Source organism: Adiantum capillus-veneris, chromosome 3 (genome assembly GCF_014529385.1).
Source record: "Adiantum capillus-veneris isolate H3 chromosome 3, ASM1452938v2, whole genome shotgun sequence".
NCBI classification, from domain to species: domain Eukaryota; kingdom Viridiplantae; phylum Streptophyta; class Polypodiopsida; order Polypodiales; family Pteridaceae; genus Adiantum; species Adiantum capillus-veneris.
The window spans coordinates 14,259,603-14,279,204 of NC_140933.1; the positions used below are offsets into that span (position 1 = coordinate 14,259,603).

The following is a 19,602-nucleotide window of genomic DNA, read 5'->3' on the forward strand; positions in this document are numbered from 1 at the left end:
CACTCTCTCTCTCTGTCTCTCTCTCTCTCTCCCGAGATGGTGACACTCCCATTTACCAATGCACACACACAAGCGCACGCTACCTCTCTCTCTCTCTCTGGAGTATGCACATTTGCACACTGCAATGCTGCATGCTAAAAGCTCTCTCTGTCTCTCTCTCTCTCTCTCTCTCTCTCTCTCATATACAGACACACCAGACACACGCACGCGGACTCTGCCTCAAACGCTCCATCGCACTGTCTCTTTCTCTTCTTTCACACTCACACCAGCTACGCCCTCTTCTCTTTTACTGTCTTTTACCGCGTTTCTATCAGATTTTACATCGCTCAACAACTCACACACACACACACACACACACGCTCTCTCCCCCCTCTCTCTCTCTCTCCTCAAGTCCCCCCAATCTTGCTTGTTTCAAACTTTCAAGTCCCCACAGCCGCCTCTCTGGCTGCTTTTTTAGGGTTTGGGTCTCAGGAGCTTTACTCGCCATTCGCCCACGAGTTATGGACACGCGATCATCCACTTCCTGTACGAGCTTCAGGTTACGCACCTCTCTCTCTCTCTCTCTCTCTCTCTCTCTCGTCCGTCTTGGGTGCGCGCACAATCTCTCTCTCTCTCTCTCTCTCACACACACACACACGCACATACATTTACAGATGATTAAATAGCTCGCACTCTTAATGCGGGTAGAAACATGGAGTGGCGACCACCCATATATACGCTTAGGCCCTTGCGCTGGCCATCTATTCTTCTCTTCATACTTGTGAGAGCTTAATTGCTGGTGGGAAAGGGGAGTTTGTAGCAGCCTGCATTGCAAAAATATCCCGATGTTGGAGCGCACAGCATCCCGAACGCTTCCTCCATGGCCGCCTCTCATGTCTGGTACATCTTGCTGAATTAGCATTCTCCATCAAGCTTAAGTCCTCATCACAGATCATACCGATATCTGTCGAAGCGGAGCTCCAATAAATTTTAACCTTCTGCCAGTTATTTGCTTATATTGCCCGCTTTTTTAACTCCCTCTGGAAAATTTACTCACTGCCATCGCCAGCAAGCAGTGGGCTTGATGATCTTCTGGGCATGTAAATATTTTTTCGTGATGTTACCTTGCTTGAACGTGATCTAATGTTTGGCTGCCTTTGTAGCACATCAATGCATATATGTAGGTGGGTGCATGCTACTTTGAGCTTGAGCTGATGCACATTTTATTGCCATTGCAGTTCTTACTCAGAAATAATGGTAGTAGCACCAGCAAATGTCAAGAGGGATTCTGACGCTTCCACTGAAAACTTAATGGCATACTCGACACTACTAGGCCAGATGAAGTGGACGATGCTTCTGCAAAGGGGAGGTAATACTGGTTGCATGAAAAGTGTGCCATGGTTGCATGCGGTCACCTGTTTAGAAGCTCGCTGTTAACACTTGACCCATTGCAGCAAACCATGCTACATTTGAACCAGATGCAAGCAACTGGTTTGGGCTCTAATTACAGTGAAGCCTCGGAAAATTTTTCGTTGTAACATAGCGCCGTTCTCAGAGGATAGAAATTTCTTTGAAAGCATGGTGGTAGGACTGGTAATTGTCTTGTGATATTGGCTGAACGGCTCAAACCCGCATATTTCATCGCTGGTCTAAAACCGACTGTTGAATTATGTATGGTAAACACAAATCAAATCATCATGTATAGCCCCCTCCCTTTCAAATAACTCAATATGGGGGTTGGGGAAATCAATTTTTGCTTTCTCTAATGCAAGCTAGCTAACTCTAAATTTAGAACCATATTGGTGCGCATCAGAACCACTCAGTAATCTAGACAGATTTGGAGGTCTCTTAAACTTCTTGTGTCACCGTCATTTCTATGGTTGCTGGGCCAAGCTCACAAATTTGTCAATCGCAGGGATTTTGTCCTCGATCAAGGCTCACTTACAGTCTTCCTCTGTTGCTCCATTTCACCCAAAATTGCAGTGCTTTTAGATTTTATCATTGATCGAATCACGCAGTCTCTCTAAAACTGTGAGATGAAATAATCTTCGAAATTTGCCGTTTCAATGAAAGTGGGATGTACCCCTTGAAATTGCCTTCTGTGGTTATTGCACTCAATGCTTTGCTTGGACTTCGTCACAACCAGAGAGGCTCTGCTCTTGAGAATTGTTGACGAAATTCGTAAAATACGAACACAATAGTGGATCGAGTGGTCTGCTACTATCTATTTATAAAGTCCCGTGGACTCTCTCTCTCTCTCTCTCTCTCTCTCTCTCTCTCTCGCGCGCGCGCGTGCACACGAAGAGAGATTGCATTTGAACGTTGGCATGTGTTAATGGTTAGAGATTTAGAAGGTTCGAATTCTCAGGTACTTGCCTTCTTAGGGCTGAGCTGCACCACGGATTTACGGGACAGTGGGGGGGGAGTATGTGTGAGGGAGGGATAGGAAAAATGTAATTGTCGCACCTGCACGAACAGAAAAAGGGGGACATTTTACAGGAGAGCTTCAGATATCCACAACGATTTGTTTGGTTTCTGAAGCCCTCAAAACTCGGGGAGCTTTGCATCTTCGCAGCCCTAGTGAAATGCTGTTAGCCCTTGCGAGTGCTAATTACAGTGCTTTAGGAGGGCTTCGATTTTCTTGCAGGATGTTTTGCTAGCGTTGCTAACTCCGAGTGCAACTGCCTCCCCCTCTCTCCCACGTAACCTCATCATACATGTAGCCCGAAGCTACAAGATTCTATGAAAGAGGTTTTGGGTTTAGAATGGGATGCGTGTTTCGATATGGAAGCTCTTAAATCTGTGTAAAATAAAAAAAATGGTCATCGTGAAGGTAGAAGTTCAACTATATAATTAGAGAGGAGGATAAAGATTCCATGAAAGAGATTTGGGTTTAAAATGAAATTTGTGTTTGTATGAGTTGAAATTTCATGGATGAATCTGTAGTGTTAAGTAAAACTCATGGTGCGTTCTCTGCAAGACCCCCCAAGAAGTTGAATAGAGGCTTTTGGTTAGACCCGAGAACTCGGAGATCCATCAACCGAAGACGTGAAGCTTGGAAGTCTTTAGGGCAGGTAGAGAGTGATTCCTTTGGTGAGGATAGGGCGTGGCGGAAGCTTGGCGAATGCCAAAAAGAGGCGCGAGTTGAAATGAAGAGAAGTGAGGTTCTCAAATGATCCATGCTCAAAAGCGTCGAATTGGCAAGACGTAGAGTGGTATGTTTGGTGGAAGCATATGAAGTCGTTTTAGGGGGGAGCAAAAAAGAAGGACCCGCTCAACCCTAAGAGGCAAAAACGACGAGCAGACGAAGAGAATCATGCTTCTCGAGTCTTCGCCGATCCTTTCGGGCACAACAAGGATCCAGAACATTGGCGCAACCATATTGTGCGACTTTGGCCCGTAGTAGAGGGCATCGATTACTCTATTAGTTGGACTAAAGTTAGGGAGGTATGTCGAAGGATCAAGCAACATAAAGCAGCTGGGATTGGCGACATTCCCCTTGAATTTTTCAAGATCCTTATTAAAGATAAGGGAAATAGAACGGATCGATTGAAACCAAGTATAGATATGGGAAGAGCAGTCTTCAAACTGCCATATACTTGGTTTGATTCAGGGAAGTTGGATGCATCATCTACCTCGATAGTGGTGTATATCTCGAAGAAGGGTGATTTTTCTAACCTGGACAACTACAGAGGGATTTCCCTTGCTCCAATCTCTTTGAAGCTCTTGACCTCACTCGTGATCAATAGGATCTCAGTGAAGCTCGAGGAAAGAAACTTCTTCTTGCGTGGTTAAGCTGGATGTCGGACTCAAGGAATGTGTGGCTCAAGTGATTGCCTTGAAGGAAATTGTGCTCATACGAAAGTTCGTGAAGAGACCAACGTATGTGGCATACATTGACTGGCCTGTTTTTTGCAAATTACTTAGTTTTATTCGTGGAGTCTAAGGAGGAGTTGCAAGCTAGTTTAGATAAATTGCATAGTTGGGCGGAGAAGTGGGGGATGAAGTTCGGCAGGCAGAAATATCAAGCGACCGCGTTTAACGGGGACCTTGAGGAACTTATTGCCTTTAAGCCTCAAATCGGACTTGAGGAGATTCAGGTAGCCTCGGAGTATAGGTACTTGGGCATATTAATAGACAACTAAATCTCGATCGATACTATCCTTAAAGATAGGATTGAAAGTGCACGTAAGTCTCTATATACCCATAAACACATTCTATGCTCTAAGAAAATTCCAATGTGGTTTAAGGTTGGCCTTTCTCAAGGCGTGCGTCTTCCCAGTGGCGACTTATGGAGCGGAGATTATGGGTTCACATGACATGAGGAAGTTGAACCCATTAGAGATGCTGGTACAGCCAAATGCTGTCGACGATAGAAGTAGGTACAAGCGGGGCTATGTGGTCGAGCAGATGCAGGCCTAGGTGATAATGCAGTTGTGAAGTGCCACTGTGGTTAGGTGGATCGGGAAATGTATGCATATGATGGATTTTTTGGCCAAGGGTGTGCTGCCAGACGCTAAATTGGATGGTGGCCTCATGTGTCCAAAGTGATGGTTTTGTGTGCCGAAATGTGGTGCTTGATGTGTTTTTCGAGCAGGTCCAGGCATCTCATCAAACGGAGCCCGAATGTGCAAGTTATGGCAAGTGAAGTGGGATGCGTTCGTAGATCCTCGCCGGATTGGGTGGGCACATGTGGTTGGTCAAGGTAGGTGTGAAATGATACACAAGAAATGCTCGAGTTGTGGAGCACGTCGGTCTTTTTGGATTGGGAATCGGGCTTTTGGATGGAAATTTATGGACATTCAAGTTTTGACAGGGATCAGTTTCGATGCGGTTGGGCCACATTGGGAAACGTTCCATTTGGTGTTTTCTCGAGCTCACCAGGTGTCTGGTGGATAGTATGTAGCATGTGATGCTAGTCAGAGTCGACGGCACCTGAATTGGAGTCCGAAGCATGGAGAGATGCTTCGTCGAGGTCAGCAGTTCGTACCGAACGTGGATGGTCAGATGCTTTTTTTCCATGTTTGGGACCTGCCGTTTGAGGTTGTGAGGCGGTCTAAATGAAGTGGAGTTTGTGGGGTGTGGCTTGGCAAGAAGAAGGTTCAACGAGTCTCTGCACGTGAAGCACCGGCACCATGGGAAATGAGTGAAAAAAAAAAAAGGTAAACCCATGAGCTATAAGTGTAAAAAAGGAAGGCTCTTGGAGCTTGGCTAGAAGGGATTCTCAATAGTTAAAGGGAGGGAAAAAAAAAAAAAAAGAGGCCTTTTTTTGAAGATGAGCAGTGCACCCGGGCGCTGTTCCTAAAAACAATGGCTTTAGAAAGTGGGAAAGAAAGGGAAAAAGAGAAAGAAGGTGAGGAGCAGCGTTTTCGAGAAGGGGTTTTTTTTCTTCTAGACTTAGACTTGGAGAGGAAGAGAAGAAAAAAAGGGGTTTTTTTGGGGGGCTCGCTCGTTTGAAGGCGAAGAGAAGCTTGCGAGGAGCAGTAGCCATGGAGAAATCTGTGTAGGGCTTGAGCGGGTCTCGCCCTTTTGTGCTTTTTGATGAAACGCCGATGAGCGGCGGTGGTTTTGTATAAGCGCTTTTATGCGAATGAAGGAGTCCCCCCCATATGAGCAATTGTGTCGTGCTTTCTCCTTCCCTCCTTCCTTCTCTGCTCTACTGAGAGTGTGTGGCAGTGTGCCCCTCGACATAGCGTCTGCAAAGAGAGAGAGAGAGAGAGAGAGAGAGAGTGTGTGTGGTCTACGGGAGACATCGGTTGGCGTCATTATGTGGGTGCGGGTTGTGTGATGGCTGTGTGAGTTCGTATGCGTCTGTGAGAGCGAGTGTGCACGTGCGCTTTGGTGAGAAGTGCGAGTCAAAGGTGCTCGCCAAGTGGATTGGGGTGCTGTGTGTGCCCTGGGCTATAAGAGGCAGTCGTGTTAGTTCACTGGGTGCGTCCCCCATTCCCCCTCTCGAACGCTTATAGCAACTGGAATGAGGTGGGTAGTTGGTAAGGCCGCGAAGTCGAGTTCTATGGCAAATTCAACTTTTTACCGGGAGTTAGGGCTCCCCCCCATACCAGCTTACTATGCAAGATAGAGGGTACGAGCTTTTACCAAGTACGTAGGTTTAAAAACTTGGATTGCAGTCTTGATTAACAATATACCATACTGGAACCAATTCAAGAAATGGACTTGGTGTAGAAGGACAAAGTTTTGGGGGGAGAGGTATATCAACGATGCTTCTATTGAGACCGCAAGACAGGAGAGCTGGAAGCTCTGGGAACACTCACATCAATGTGTCTCCCTTGATCCTTATATTGAGAGGAAGTATGAGGACACGTGTGGATACCTCTTTAGGCAGAGCATTGGAAAGAACCCTGGTGGGATCACGGGGTATTCACTAAGGGTTACCATATGGTATCACGTGAGTGTACAATAGGGGGGTTTTCTAAGGCCAAATGGATAGATTTTACATAGGAAGGTCCCGTATATAGGGGTTAATAAGGCAATTTTGTTGCACGTAGGTGGCGTCCCTCTATTACTACTATGGAAGAGAGTCTTGTTACTAGCAAGAGTGGATGGTTTAATGCTTAAGGATAAGACTGAGCGGGCACAATCTAGAACTTGCCCACTGTACGGAATGGAAGAAGGCGCAAGGTCACTTACTCAAATGTTGATACAGTGTCCTGAGCTCAACAATCTCAGAAACTCAATACAACCTTGTATAGAACATGCTAGACGGATGTTAAACAATCCTAGCGGTGAAGATACTGAATGTTACTCCTGAGAGGGGCGATTAGCGGAAAGCGATTGCCAGGATGGTTGTCCCCTGTGGGGCCCAGAATGGTTGTCATGGACTGCAACTGAGGAGTTCCTATGTGGATAACGTTGCAACATTCCTCTGCGGGGCCGTACTGCGATACTACAATGCCCTGGCGGTGTTTGAAGCTCATAGGGCTTGTAGTCATTGCGTACAGTGCGGTCCCGCCTAACATGGTTCTGGGGCTTTTTGAGCGGGCCTTGGCGACCATGGTTGGCCGGATTGGGATGCCTCCTTGAGCTGACGCCCACTTTGGGTATGGCAGTCCTATATGACATCCACTAGAGGGGGGCCTGTTTTCTACCGAGCAAAATTCCTGGAGTACTTGGGCAAGATTCAACACGGTCTGTGAGTTACAAGGGTTCGTCCCCCTTTCTCGGCCTTGGTCCTTAAGTGCATCACTGAATTCGTTTGGTGATTTCCCGATGTTACCTTCGGGTGGCGTGACTAACAAGGGAACATGGGCTGACTAACATGGCATGAAAAGACTTTTTACTCCCCCGACGGGGAAACTTGCTTCCATTCCCCCTTGACATGCCACGATACGGCTTGGAGGCGCTTTTTCCCTTGTCGGCAAGTCGGCAAGATAACTTGTCTTTGACTCTTTTGCGTGCATGCAAATCAAAGGCAGTTTCTTGCCGGCTTGTCGGCTCTAGCCCAAAAAAGTAAAAAGTAAAAAGTAAAAGGCACCATCGTTGCGGGGGGGGCGGGTCTGAACAAAAGTTGAGGAGAGCGAGTAGCATGCCGAGACAATGGGGTGTCAAGGCCGCAATGTAGGGCCATGCTGAGGGCGGACACTAATTATCAAGCCATGGAGAGTATGCGTACATGAGAGGGTTTAGACATGAGGGGGTGGCTAGAGAACAAAGGGGTTTTCTGCTGAACCGAACGAGGAGTTTCCATGCGGGGCTGTTGAGGGTAAATGAGAAGAGAGAGGGAAACAAGAGGGAGCGAGTCTCTGCAATAGTGAAGGTAGAGCGAGCTCTCTGCAAGGAACCGAAAAGAGCGTAATAAAAGAATAAAACCACCACCTTCTATTCATTAAACTCATCTAAGGGGGCTCTTCCATAGGGAGGAAGAGGCCGTGAGTGAAAGAGAAAGAGAGAGGGCTTGGTGGTTGCTGCCGAAAGGAGAAAAGAGAAAGATTTTCTCTAATAAAGAGAGAGAATCGAGAAAGAGAAGGGCCTAGTGGGTTGGCTCGAGAGTGAGTGAGTTCGAGCCTCTATATGTAAGGCAGGCTGGGATGGAGAGCCGTCTCTTTAGCACAATTGAAAGGAGAAAAGATCGTAAGTCGATTGCCTCTCTCTAAAGTATCCAGGCCCTTCTTATGAGGCTTCACATCAAGTGTCTCTTCCTCTTGAGGTTCCTATAGAAAGTTTCTATAGGAAATAAGAAAATAAAGAAAAAGCAAAAGCAAAAGGCTCCATGTACAAACTAGAAGCTACTACAAAGTTAAATCATGTATTCAAAAAAAAAAAGAGCAATAATGTTGAGTTTACTTTGGGTGAAGTTCTTAGCATAGCTAAGGGTGAGTTTCATGAGGAAATGAAAGATATCATAAAAATAAAGAGACAAACTCACAGTGAGTATATTCCTCCATAATCTTAGGATGAAGGAGAGTAATTGAAGGCATAAGGGATATATGTACAAGAGAGTGAATGTGATGATAGTGTGGTAGTATAATACCAGTCTTCTAGAAGAGATATGTATGTGAGATTTGTGAATGATGATGATGAATATGAAGCCTCCCGTAAAAGACACTCTCTAAAAGTCATTGGGCAAGAGTTAAGATGGAAACTTTTGTCAAGGTGGGGAATCTTAAGGAGGCATATGTTGCATTGATAGGTCATGGCTCCAAAACTAATATTATGCCCCAAGAGTCTTTACATGAAGGGCAAGTGGTTGATAGATACAAACCATGGTTGGAAGATCAAAGCTACAAAAAACTCAACAAGAGATCTGTATGGGGCTTGTCCAAATGTGAAAGCCACTACTCTAAAACCTTTGTCAAGGTGGGTGATCTTGAGGAGCCATATGTTGCATTGATAGGTCATTGTTGGGATATGCATGTCCTTCTGTAAACCATGGGAAACACCTCTACACTTGTAAAGCTTGCTATATGGCATTTGGCCTATGTGTTGTAAGGTTCTGTAGTATGGTTATCTGTAAGCTAGAAAGATGAGAAGCTCCAATCGGATATCTACTCCAGGCTTATAAATAAAGTCCTCTATGTACATATTTTTATGCTATGGTGTGTACTTTAATACAGTACCTTTTGAGTCAAAATCACGAGTACTCTCTCTCTCTTTCTCTCTCTCTAGCTGTGTAAGCTATGTTTGCACACACACACACACACACACACACACACACACACACACACACACACACACACACACACACACACACACACACACTATCCCCCACAACTGGTATCAGAGCTAGTTAGCACCGCCATGAGCTTAGCAATCTTAGCACTATTACAGAGAAATCCAATCTTTTGATCTTTTAAGCAATTAGTCACTGATTAGAAGGTGATAAAGAAGCCCAAATCAGCCCCTTAATAAAAGAAAATCGAGACCATAGCTTCAAGTTGTTTCGATCCGAGCTCACAGATACTTTTCCCTCACTAAGGTGCTCTCTCCTACAACTTTGCATCATGCAAAGCTGAGGATTTCAACCAATTGCCTCATTGGATGGCTTCGGCTTCACTTTGGAATCTCTTCCCAGCCTTGGAGTTTCACCAATCAGCCCCTATGGATGCAGTCGCAGCAGAAAAAGGACCCTCTCTACCCCCTCTTATTGAGTGTACCTGCACGTTTTTGCTCAGCAAGCCAACCAACGAGTCTTGCTTCTCTACAGGTTTCACCATTTCTCTGCACAACTCGTTTTTTTTTGTTTTTTTTATTTCACTCAACTTTTGAGCCCACAAGGTGGTTCACACCAAGTGAAGACGGCCTCATTATCAAATTAAGAGAATTCAAAATCAATCCCTTTGAGGCTCACAGGGCAGCCGTCCACACCAAGAAAACCGGCCCTTCAAAACTTTATACACACGGCGGCTCTTCACACGAAGCAAGACGGATCAAATCAAAGGCAAAGAAATTCGAATTTTCACACGAAGCAATGCAAATCAACCGTAGTTGTCTTTTAAATTCTCTCAAGGCGGAATAATTATCAAAATTCTGTGAAGAGGTGCTTCACAAATCTTTTGTGAAGAGTGACTTCACGATCAGGGCATTGTCTTTAATTTTGCACTCACGACATCTATTGTAAAGAGGCAGACACTGACCTTGACAAAGCGTCAAGCGTTAAGACCCCTCCGCTGGCACTATGGAAGAAAAGGGAATCGAGAAATTTAATGGTGAAGGCTTCCACACCTGGCAGACCAGGCTGCAAGGATACCTTATGAAAAAGGAACTATGGTCTGTTGTAAAACCGAGAGTAAGCGAACCATCCACTTTTGTTGAAGGCAGTCTCACTAGGACCCAAATCGCACAAGCACAAGCTAAATATGAACAAGCACTTGGCATACTTATCACATCACTCCATGATAATTATGTGCACTTTACAGATAGCTGCACCACTGCAATCCAAGCATGGGATATTCTGGAACATAATTTTGGTGCTAAACAAAACCAAAGTAAGATTAGCTTAAAGAAAAATATTTACAAACTTACTATGCTTCAAGAGGAGTATGTTTCAAGCTTCGTTAACAGACTAATGAGCATAATCACGCAGCTCACTTACATTCAATGCCAAGTCTCGAAAGAAAATCAAGTCATTGTGCTCCTGAGTGCTCTACTTGAAATTTTTGACAACATAGTCATAGTCTTAGAGCAAAAGGAACCCATCCCTTCTCTACAATATGTTACAGGGGCAATCAATGAAGAAGAAAAGAAAAATAAGAAGAAATCTGAATCAGTGGCAGGAGCTTATTTTGCATCATCATCACCATCATCTAGGGAATCATCATCACCTAGATTAAATAACAAGAAGTGTTATGAGTGTGGCAAGCCTGGACACTTTTCCAAGGACTGCTACAAGAACAAGTATTGTAGCAATTGCGGCATCAAAGGTCATCCACCATCAAAATGCCAAGGAAGCAACAACAAAGAAAAAAGTAGAGTCAATCTTGCAAAAGGAAGAGGACGGAGATGCAGCTCAACAAGCAGAGAATTGTCTCCATGTGTGTGCCGTCCCCAACTACTTTTGCGAGTATACTAATGTACTGTAGATATGGATGGTCTTCCACCTTCTTTGTTTAAGGGGAGGATTCCTTAGTCTGTGTGACACCATACTATGAGACCACATAGTCTGTGTGACTATAGTTTGTGTGACTACCTCGATCTGTGTGACTATTAGCCTGTGTGGCTTTAGGTCTCGATCCAACTTCATTCAGTATAGTCCATGCCTAAGGGGAGGATTGTTGGGATAGGCATGTCCTTTTGTAAACCATGGGAAACACCTCTACACTTGTATAGCTTGCTATATGGCATCTGGCCTATATGTGTAAGCCATAAAGATGAGGAGCTCCAGCCGGATATCTACTCTAAGCTTATAAATAAAGCCCTCTATGTACATAATTTTATGCTATGGTGTGTACTTTAATATAGTACCTTTTGAGTCAAAATCACGAGTACTCTCTCTCTCTCTAACTGTGTAAGCTATGTCTGCACACACACACAAACCTCCTTGAGTGCGCGCACGTGCGCTTGTGTGTGCACGCACACACACACACACACGCGTGCGCGTACACACACACACACACACACACACACACACACACACACACACACACACACACACACACACACACACACAATCCCCCACAGTCATGGCTCCAAAATCAATCTTATGTCCAAGAGTCTTTACATTAAGGGCAAGTGGTTGATAGATACAAACCATGGTTGGATGATCAGACCTACAAACAACTCATCAAGAGAAAGTTTGTATGGGGCTTGTCCAAAGGTGAAAGTGACCGTTGGTAATGCCAAAGATGAGAAACATTTCTTCGTACATGATGTCTACCTATCCTCTTATCCTTGGGCAACCATACATCACAACCATTCACATGGAAACAAAGGTCTTGGATAATGGTTTTGTTTATGCGAGGATAAAGAGTAGAGATGAAAAACAACTTGTGTAGTTCTTGATTGTGTATGTGAATCATGAAAGGAACCGTGATACTCTTCCTGAGTATCCTCTACCAAATCCAAACAAAGAGTTCAAAGATAACAAGGAGACAAGGGGTTTTGGCAATGTATCATTGTAAAGCGGGATTGCAATGATACAAGAAGAAAATGTTCTTGCTTGACTAAAAGTGAAAAGAAACTTTTTTTTTGCAGGTTTTGGGTGGGGGTTAACAGAGCATGGGTCAGTATGCTTTATAAATCAAAGAGATGCACAACAAGATGTATAGAACGTACAAAAATACATGAAGGAAAATATTTTCATAAAGGATAGTGAATGCATTTAGGGTTTCTTTGAACAAGTGTCTCATGTAGATACTATGTTTGAGCTTGAGTCTACAATGGATTCTAATATGCAAAATGTAATCCAAGTTGTGGAAGTGTGCTCTATGGAAAAATATGAAGTGATTGAGTCCTTTGAAGATCAGAAGAATTTCAATGTCAATGAAGGACCAAAAGTGTGGGTAGAGACCAAGCACAAAACCATGGCAAAGAAAGTGAGACTAGTGGCTTTACCTTTATCATTACATTGCAAGGAAAACCTAGAACAAGCTTCTTTGTAGCCAACTCTCAAGGATCCAAAAAGAATCGGATATAAGTTCACAATGGAATCTCTAAAAGAACTAAAGGTTGATTGTGAGGAGTTTTTAACACAAGAAGAGAAGAGTTGTTTTAAAGAAATGATTTCTGGACATGGTAAGGCTTTTGTTTTTCAACCACATGAGATAGGGTGTGTTGATCCTAGTGTTGTTGCACCTATGGTGATCCGCACTATCCTTCATGTACCTTGGAATATGTGTCCAATCCCACTTCCAAAAGAACATCTACCAAAGCTAATAGAGTTGCTCAATGAGAAGATTGGCATTGAGCGTTCTTGCACTCCATATTCAAACAAATGGTTAGATGATGGAGCTTTGGGTTTCAAACAAGACATGAAGCATGTAAACAAGGCTCCCATTAGGAATGTGGGTGCATGACGAATTGTGGTTGAATTTGCAGGTTCAATTGTGGGTACATGACCAATTGTAAAATGAATTTTTAGAGGAATTTGCAAGAGGTCAATTTGTCATTGGTAGATCTCTATTCAGGGTACGATCAGTTTCAGCTAAATGTTGAGAGTAGAGATTTAACAACCGTGAAAACACCTTTGGGATTGGTAAGGATGTGTACCTTACCTCAAGAAGCAAAAAATTCAGTTGCGCATATGATGAATGGGATGAATAAGGTTCTATGTGATGTTATACCTGAAATCACAATGCCATTTCTTGTTTATGTGCCTATCAAAGGATGTGAAGACAAAGACAAAGATGAACCTATGGATTTGATGGGACTCTGTAAGTTTTTTGCAGACCATATCAAAGACTATGAGAAGATTTTGTCAAGGTTAGAAGAAGTCAATCTTATCATGTCAAGACAAAAGTTTGTATTTGGAGCTTATGAAGTGCTAATTGCGGGGCATGCATGTGGTCCTTTGGGTAGAAAGCCTTGTCCAAAAAAGATGAATGTAATAAAAAACATGAAGGAAACATGTACAATTGTAATGGAAATGGTCTTTGAACATTGAGAATGGCGGAATTAAGAGAACTATAGGGAGCATTTTTAAGAGACTACTTTGAGAACATAGAGGGTGAACTTAATTAGCGATAGCAACATAACCATTATACTTAATCACCTTGGAATGAACAATAATTTTTCAAGAGAGAGAATTAGAGAACTTGACAACAATTGATGACCGTATTTATGTGGAGCTGGTCATCCCTCCAATAGGCTTTTGTATTATAGATTCTCCCATAAAGAGAGACTTGATACAATACAATCTTTGGGGTTCCTCAAGACCTAGGTGATGCAATGAAGATGGAAAACTTCATGCATCACAAGCATATCATTACCTTTGTAAAAGCATTAACCATCCCCAGCCTCAGTCCCAAGGCCTCAAACACCTTCGAAGGTGGAGAGAGCTAGCGGGGAATGAGGGTAGTGAAGAGGAAGAAGAATCATTCATAGGAGAAAGAAATAGTTACTCACTTATCATCACTCTTATTGCTTAGCATAGCATAATAGCATAGTAATGAAGATGGAGAAGATGGCAAGCTCAAGCATTGAAGCATGGCTCTTGGTTGGATTTGCATTCCATAGCTAATAGTGTTGGTGTAGGATCTCAACTTCTCAACAAGCTTGGAGAAGGAGATGGAGCTCTTGCACTTTTGCCAAGTGACAGTAAGCATGAGAGTGTGTGTGAGAGAGGGTATACCCCCAAGCACATCCCTAGCTTCCTTGGTTGACCCCTCCTTGTAGCTCAAGCTTCAATTGGGTAGGATATCGAGGTGTATGGGAAACATTTTCCAAACTAAAAGAAAGATATTGGTGGGATAGGGATGTATAAGGATGTGGGTGAGTTTGTGGAGTCTTGTGTGACATGCCAAATGTATTCAAATGTATCGCATTGATGGACTACATCCTACTTATCCATTTGCCATACATTACAAATGGGTTGTGGATTAGGTCACAATGCCTTTGCAAATTTGGCAAATTATTTATTTGGTGATTGCAATATAATTCTGTTCTAGTTGAAGGTTGTGCATGGGGACAAAGAATAAAGAAGCTATATTTAAAATCCTTCTTGAAAATGTGATCCATTGTTGTGGATGTGTGGGAATGATAACTGAAAATAGAGGATAATTGGATGCTAAAGGAGCAAGGAAATTCTTCTTAAGATGGACATCAAACTTGGGGGGTCACTATATAGAGATATTGTATAGCACGTGCTGACAAGTGCAAGCACAAAACGGATCCTAGTGAACTCTACGCCAGGACTGTGCACGCCGAACTTGTCACGAGGAGTGATCAGGGGGCGCCACATAGCTTTGAGCGGCTAGGACTCGGACATCAATGATACAAAATAACACTAATCGCAACACACCGCACAGAGAGAGAGAGAGAGAGAGAGAGAGAGAGAGAGAGAGAGAGAGAGAGAGAGAGAGAGAGAGAGAGAGAGAGAGAGAGAGAGAGAGAGATGGAGACGTAGACATAGATGATGAAAACCCCTTGACATGTGAGGGAAAACTTGATGCAAGGTGGTATTTACAAAAACCTTCGTTTCGACGAGGTGGAGACCGTGGTGATAGAGAGAGAGAGAGAGAGAGAGAGAGAGAGAGAGAGAGAGAGAGAGAGAGAGAGAGAGAGAGAGAGAGAGAGAGAGAGAGAGAGAGAGAGATAAGTCTATTATCGTCCTCGGAGGTCAAACATGACCTATGGGACCAAATGAACATGTCTCGTGGTGTGAGTGGAGGTCATAAGTGACTCTCGATGCTCAAAAATGGCTGAAATGAGCGTCGCAATAGAGAGTCCACATCGTGGTTGGGAGAGAAAGGTATGTAGGGAGAGATCATGGCTGAATATATGGGGAAAAGAGGACCTAATATGGTCAAAAGCTGAGCACTCAAGTAGTGTGTGGTACTCACTCTCTCGCACTTGACGAGGACATAAGGTGCAAAGTCGATGAGACTCCTCGCTAGTGTCTCAACATCCTGTCTCGCAACGTAGAGAATGGGAGCTAAGATGAATGGAGGGAAATGGTGCGGATTGCACTCAATGGGATGGGCTCAAGGATGTAGGGATGGGTCTGGTTACCGCGTTCCGAGAAGAAGAAAGATTTGTAGTTTGGGGCAATGTGTGTGGTGTAATGGCTAAAGCAAGAACCTCCGGATTTCTCCCAAGCCATGATACATTGGTGTTGTAAGAAGGCCTCATTAACTTGGGAGTTGATCGACGCATCCTTGACCAAGTGACATGCATCCCATCTTCCAAACCATTTCTTGATGTCAAGCATCCACCCCGAACTTAGTATTTTGCTCTTGCATGTCTTTTGGATCTTTTGACTTGCTTCATATGCGATTCTAGGAAGTCGATACAAAGGGCTACGTTGTGTCTTAAGCATGTACTCCACAACCCTTTGCATGCCCAAGACCTCAATGGGAAGCGATCCGGACTCAAGAAGTAAGACCATGTAGGGTGTTTTTGTCTTGACTTGGAGAAAGTTGGTGAGAAAACGCTTTTGGACATTCTCAAAATCTTTCCAAGTAAACTTCCCGATGCTACCACCCCACACCTCCACTCCATAAAGAAGCACCAGTGTCAGCAATGTGTCAAAGAGGTACTTTTTGAAAGCCCAACACTAGCATTGCACATATTCTCAAATGCATAATAAGCCCTCTTTCCGGCTTCCAAGCGACGCATTGTGCAATCCTTCTATCTATGATTGCATGGAACCTCAAGGCCAAGGTACTTGAAGCTATCTACCACTTCAAGTTGCTCATTGTTGTATACAATGCATGGATTTTCATCATTGAGGGTCTTTACAAGCATAACCTTGGTTTTGGATCCATTCACGATCTGCCCGCTATGTAGGCAAAAGCGTTCCAAGACACTCATAAGCTTTTGTGCATCTTCTAAGGTATGTGCCAAGAGCACTACATCATTGGCATAAAGCAAAAGCATGATCACCGCATTTCCGATCTTAACCTCTTCTATGCTTTCTTGTTGCATAAAATCAAGAACCATGCATTCCAATTCATCAATGAGTAGCCCAAAGAGGGTTGGGGAAAGTGGGCATCCTTGTTTGACACCAATGGTGCTTGCAAATTTTTTTGAAATTCCATCTCCCATACGTAGTCAACATATCACTTTTTGGTAGATGTGAAAGATTGCATCCATAAATTCTCTCGGCACTTGAAGGCTTTGCATACGTTGTCATAAGAAGTGCGCAGTGCGACTAGGAAAGCGCCGGGCCTCTAACTGTGAGGATTCGTAGCAAAATCAAGCAAGGCGTAGACGATTTGAAGAGAAAAACACAATAAAAAAGAACAAAACTCCAGCCATGAAAGCTCAACTTTGAAAAAGAACCAATACTAACTCAGAACTCTTGTGTGTGTGAAGATTAGGTGTAGCCTCGCTCCCAATTGCACAGATACAGTGCTCATTCGACCTGTTAAAAACCCTAAATTTACACTTCGATTCTTCGTCATGACCATTTCATGGAAGATTCAGTACTTCATTGGAGAATCCCAAGTAGTTATTTGAGGAGGGAAAACCCTAATTGGAGGCCTCACAGCCTCAACCATGTAGTGGAAGCAGCACAGGACTGCACTAGCACCCTGTAAAGGAATGGCTGTATCTCCTTGCTCATGTGCCCAAATGAGCTCATTCTTGGCTCTAAAACTTCCCACACAAATTGAGAAATAATGCCAGAATCGTTGATGTCGCATTTTGAGCTATTTCGAGCATTTTTAGGCTATTTTTGACCATTTTTAGCAATTTTTAGCCCAAAAATGTCACTTTTTGTTCGTAAAAAGCCCAAACGAGCTGGCAAAAATCCCTAAAATTGTGGAAAAATACCATTGGGCTCAAATTTCATGTTGAAACTCATTTTCCCACTTGGTAATCACTTTGGACACATCTTTTACGCCAGCGCATGAAACCTGCTATTTTTGGCCGAGATTGCCCGCATTGAACTTTCTAGGAAATACGAGCGTGCCACTTCGAAACACTTGACATTTGTACATTACTAAAACAAATTAGGCATATATTTATGTGAAAAAGCATTCCCTGGCGCCACGTGTAGGGCCTCGTCCGCCTGACAAGGTATGTACACGACTGCAACGGTGACATTCATTTTTGCATATATCACACTATGTACATTGTAGCATTTGGTCCCACACATCATAAACATTAAGAGTGAGGTAGATACTTTAATTTCACATTATGAAAGTGCCATGGCACAACAATGTCTCCAAAGATTTTCTCGCGGTACCATGTCAAAAGATTTCTTGAAATCCACAAAGCAACAATATAACTTTTTTCCTTTCAATCGAGACGCTTCCATAAGAACTCGAAGAGTGACAAGGAAGGTGATCAATAGTGCTATGATGCTTTTGAATACCTGCTTGGCCTAGCGCACGTTTGCCGTTCTTTTTAGCCCATTCACTTATCTTCATCTCCATGATACATCCAAATAACTTTGCCATCAAAGAACCAACCATTATAGTGCGATAGTTGTTCACATTGTTTATATCTCCTCCTTTGTGCAAAGGTTTGATCCAATTTTCATTCCAATCATGAGGCATGCCATGCTGAAGTGCAAGGTTAAACATATCCCATATCCAATATCGTGTTTTCTTGCTTGTTCATTTAATCATTTCAGCCTTGACACCTTGAAGGTCCCTTGCCTTGCCGGTAGCAAGTTTCTCAAGCGCGCAATATACATCTTGAATGGTAAAGAAGGGAGGCATAAACGGTAGGGAGATACAACACTACATCTTATCAACATTGGGTTTCTCATAGAGGTTCTTGCAATGCATATACATATCCTCAAGAGTCAAGTCACCAAAGCTCTCAATACGCTTGCCTTTTAGATTTTGCCAAAACTTGCCATATGCATGTGCTTTCTCTTGCGCTAAAAGAAGTTGTTTTTTGACTTCCCACCTTCTCCTCTTTTTTTGAACAAGTGCTTTGTATGTGTGTGAATGTTCCAAGTAACTTTCCTTGTCTTTGCTTGCATCCAACCTTAGCAAGTGTTTTCGGGCTTGACTACATTTCATGTCGAACCATTTCTTCTTGGTGCTATCCTTCTTAGATCTTTTGCAAGACATGTGTTTCATCGAAAAGAATTTCCCTCACACAAGAGCAAATTACTTCTTTGAAAACTTTCCACTTGCATTATAATGTTGAACTCTCTTGATGCTTTGTCATGCTTAACATTTGATCCACCATATCAACATATATAAGTGCTCATTTGAAGTCTAGACGTAGGTACAAATGATTCACATCATGATTGGAGGCTACATGCTCAGGTCTTTTACCACACTTGAGGTCAATACATAGTATCCTATGATCCGATTCTGGATTCCATTCACCAAGTGTAAAGCTTTGTATGCATTCTATAGTGGCTTCCAAAAACAACATATAATTGATCACACTATCACCATTGTGCTTTCTACATGTAAATTCATTGGTGCCTTGCCTTAAAGATACACCATTTGCAATAAGAATTTCGATACTATTGCACACATGTAGAAGTGACTTTCCATAGTGATCCAATTCTTTTGCATCATTAGAACTTCGATTATACATGTATGAGTCATCCATTCTTCTTGAAACATGCGGCATGTCAACTTGTTGTGTGTCGTGTTGTAACGTATTTGTGCGAGCATTCATGTCTCCAAAGACAATGACTCCACCTTGGTACTTGTAATGAGCAATATCTTGCTCTAGTTCAACTAAGGGTTGATCTCTATCCATATCCAAGCAAGCATAAAAGTTGGAGTCGTAGTGAGGAATGTAGCAACAACCACAAACATGACTTGACCATTGGGTGGGCTGATTTTCAGCCATAAGTAGCATTTATACTTATCTTCTTTGACAATGGAGACATATTTCAAACCCTTTTTGATCATACATGCTACCCCTCTTGGCCTCTACGTTGCTTTGAATTTTTGGTCCAAATCAAAGAATGCACATCATATTTGTCAAATCCAAGAATTCGTTGCAGATCATGCTCCCATGTTTCGACAAGTAGTATCACATCGGAGTCATTGGTAAGCTCATCAATGCCAATTCTCGCATTCCATGGATAGC

The 19,602-nt window shown here is 43.2% G+C and overlaps 1 protein-coding gene across 3 annotated transcripts; it reads left to right on the forward strand.

The window, feature by feature from the left end:
* Positions 1–226: 226 nt before the first annotated feature.
* Positions 227–1,826, forward strand: LOC147460534 (uncharacterized). 3 transcript variants are annotated; one of them, XM_086507899.1, is made up of 3 exons: positions 227–538; positions 1,218–1,348; positions 1,434–1,826. In XM_086507899.1, exons 1-3 carry the CDS (start codon positions 501–503, stop codon positions 1,481–1,483), a joined length of 219 nt encoding a protein of 72 aa, XP_086364025.1. In that variant the 5' UTR covers positions 227–500; the 3' UTR covers positions 1,484–1,826. The 3 variants fall into 3 exon arrangements, 1 of the variants encoding a protein (XP_086364025.1); XR_015187452.1 differs by lacking the exon at positions 227–538 and adding an exon at positions 545–1,079 and having other exon boundaries at positions 1,218–1,826; XR_015187453.1 differs by lacking the exon at positions 227–538 and adding an exon at positions 545–879 and having other exon boundaries at positions 1,218–1,826.
* The last annotated feature ends 17,776 nt before the right edge of the window (positions 1,827–19,602 follow it).

Coding starts and splice junctions, on each gene's coding strand:
- LOC147460534 (XM_086507899.1), top strand. CDS start 501: ATGGACACGCGATCATCCACTTCCTGTACGAGCTTCAG. Junction 539..1,217: donor ACTTCCTGTACGAGCTTCAG/GTTACGCACCTC, acceptor TTGCCATTGCAG/TTCTTACTCAGAAATAATGG. Junction 1,349..1,433: donor GATGCTTCTGCAAAGGGGAG/GTAATACTGGTT, acceptor GACCCATTGCAG/CAAACCATGCTACATTTGAA.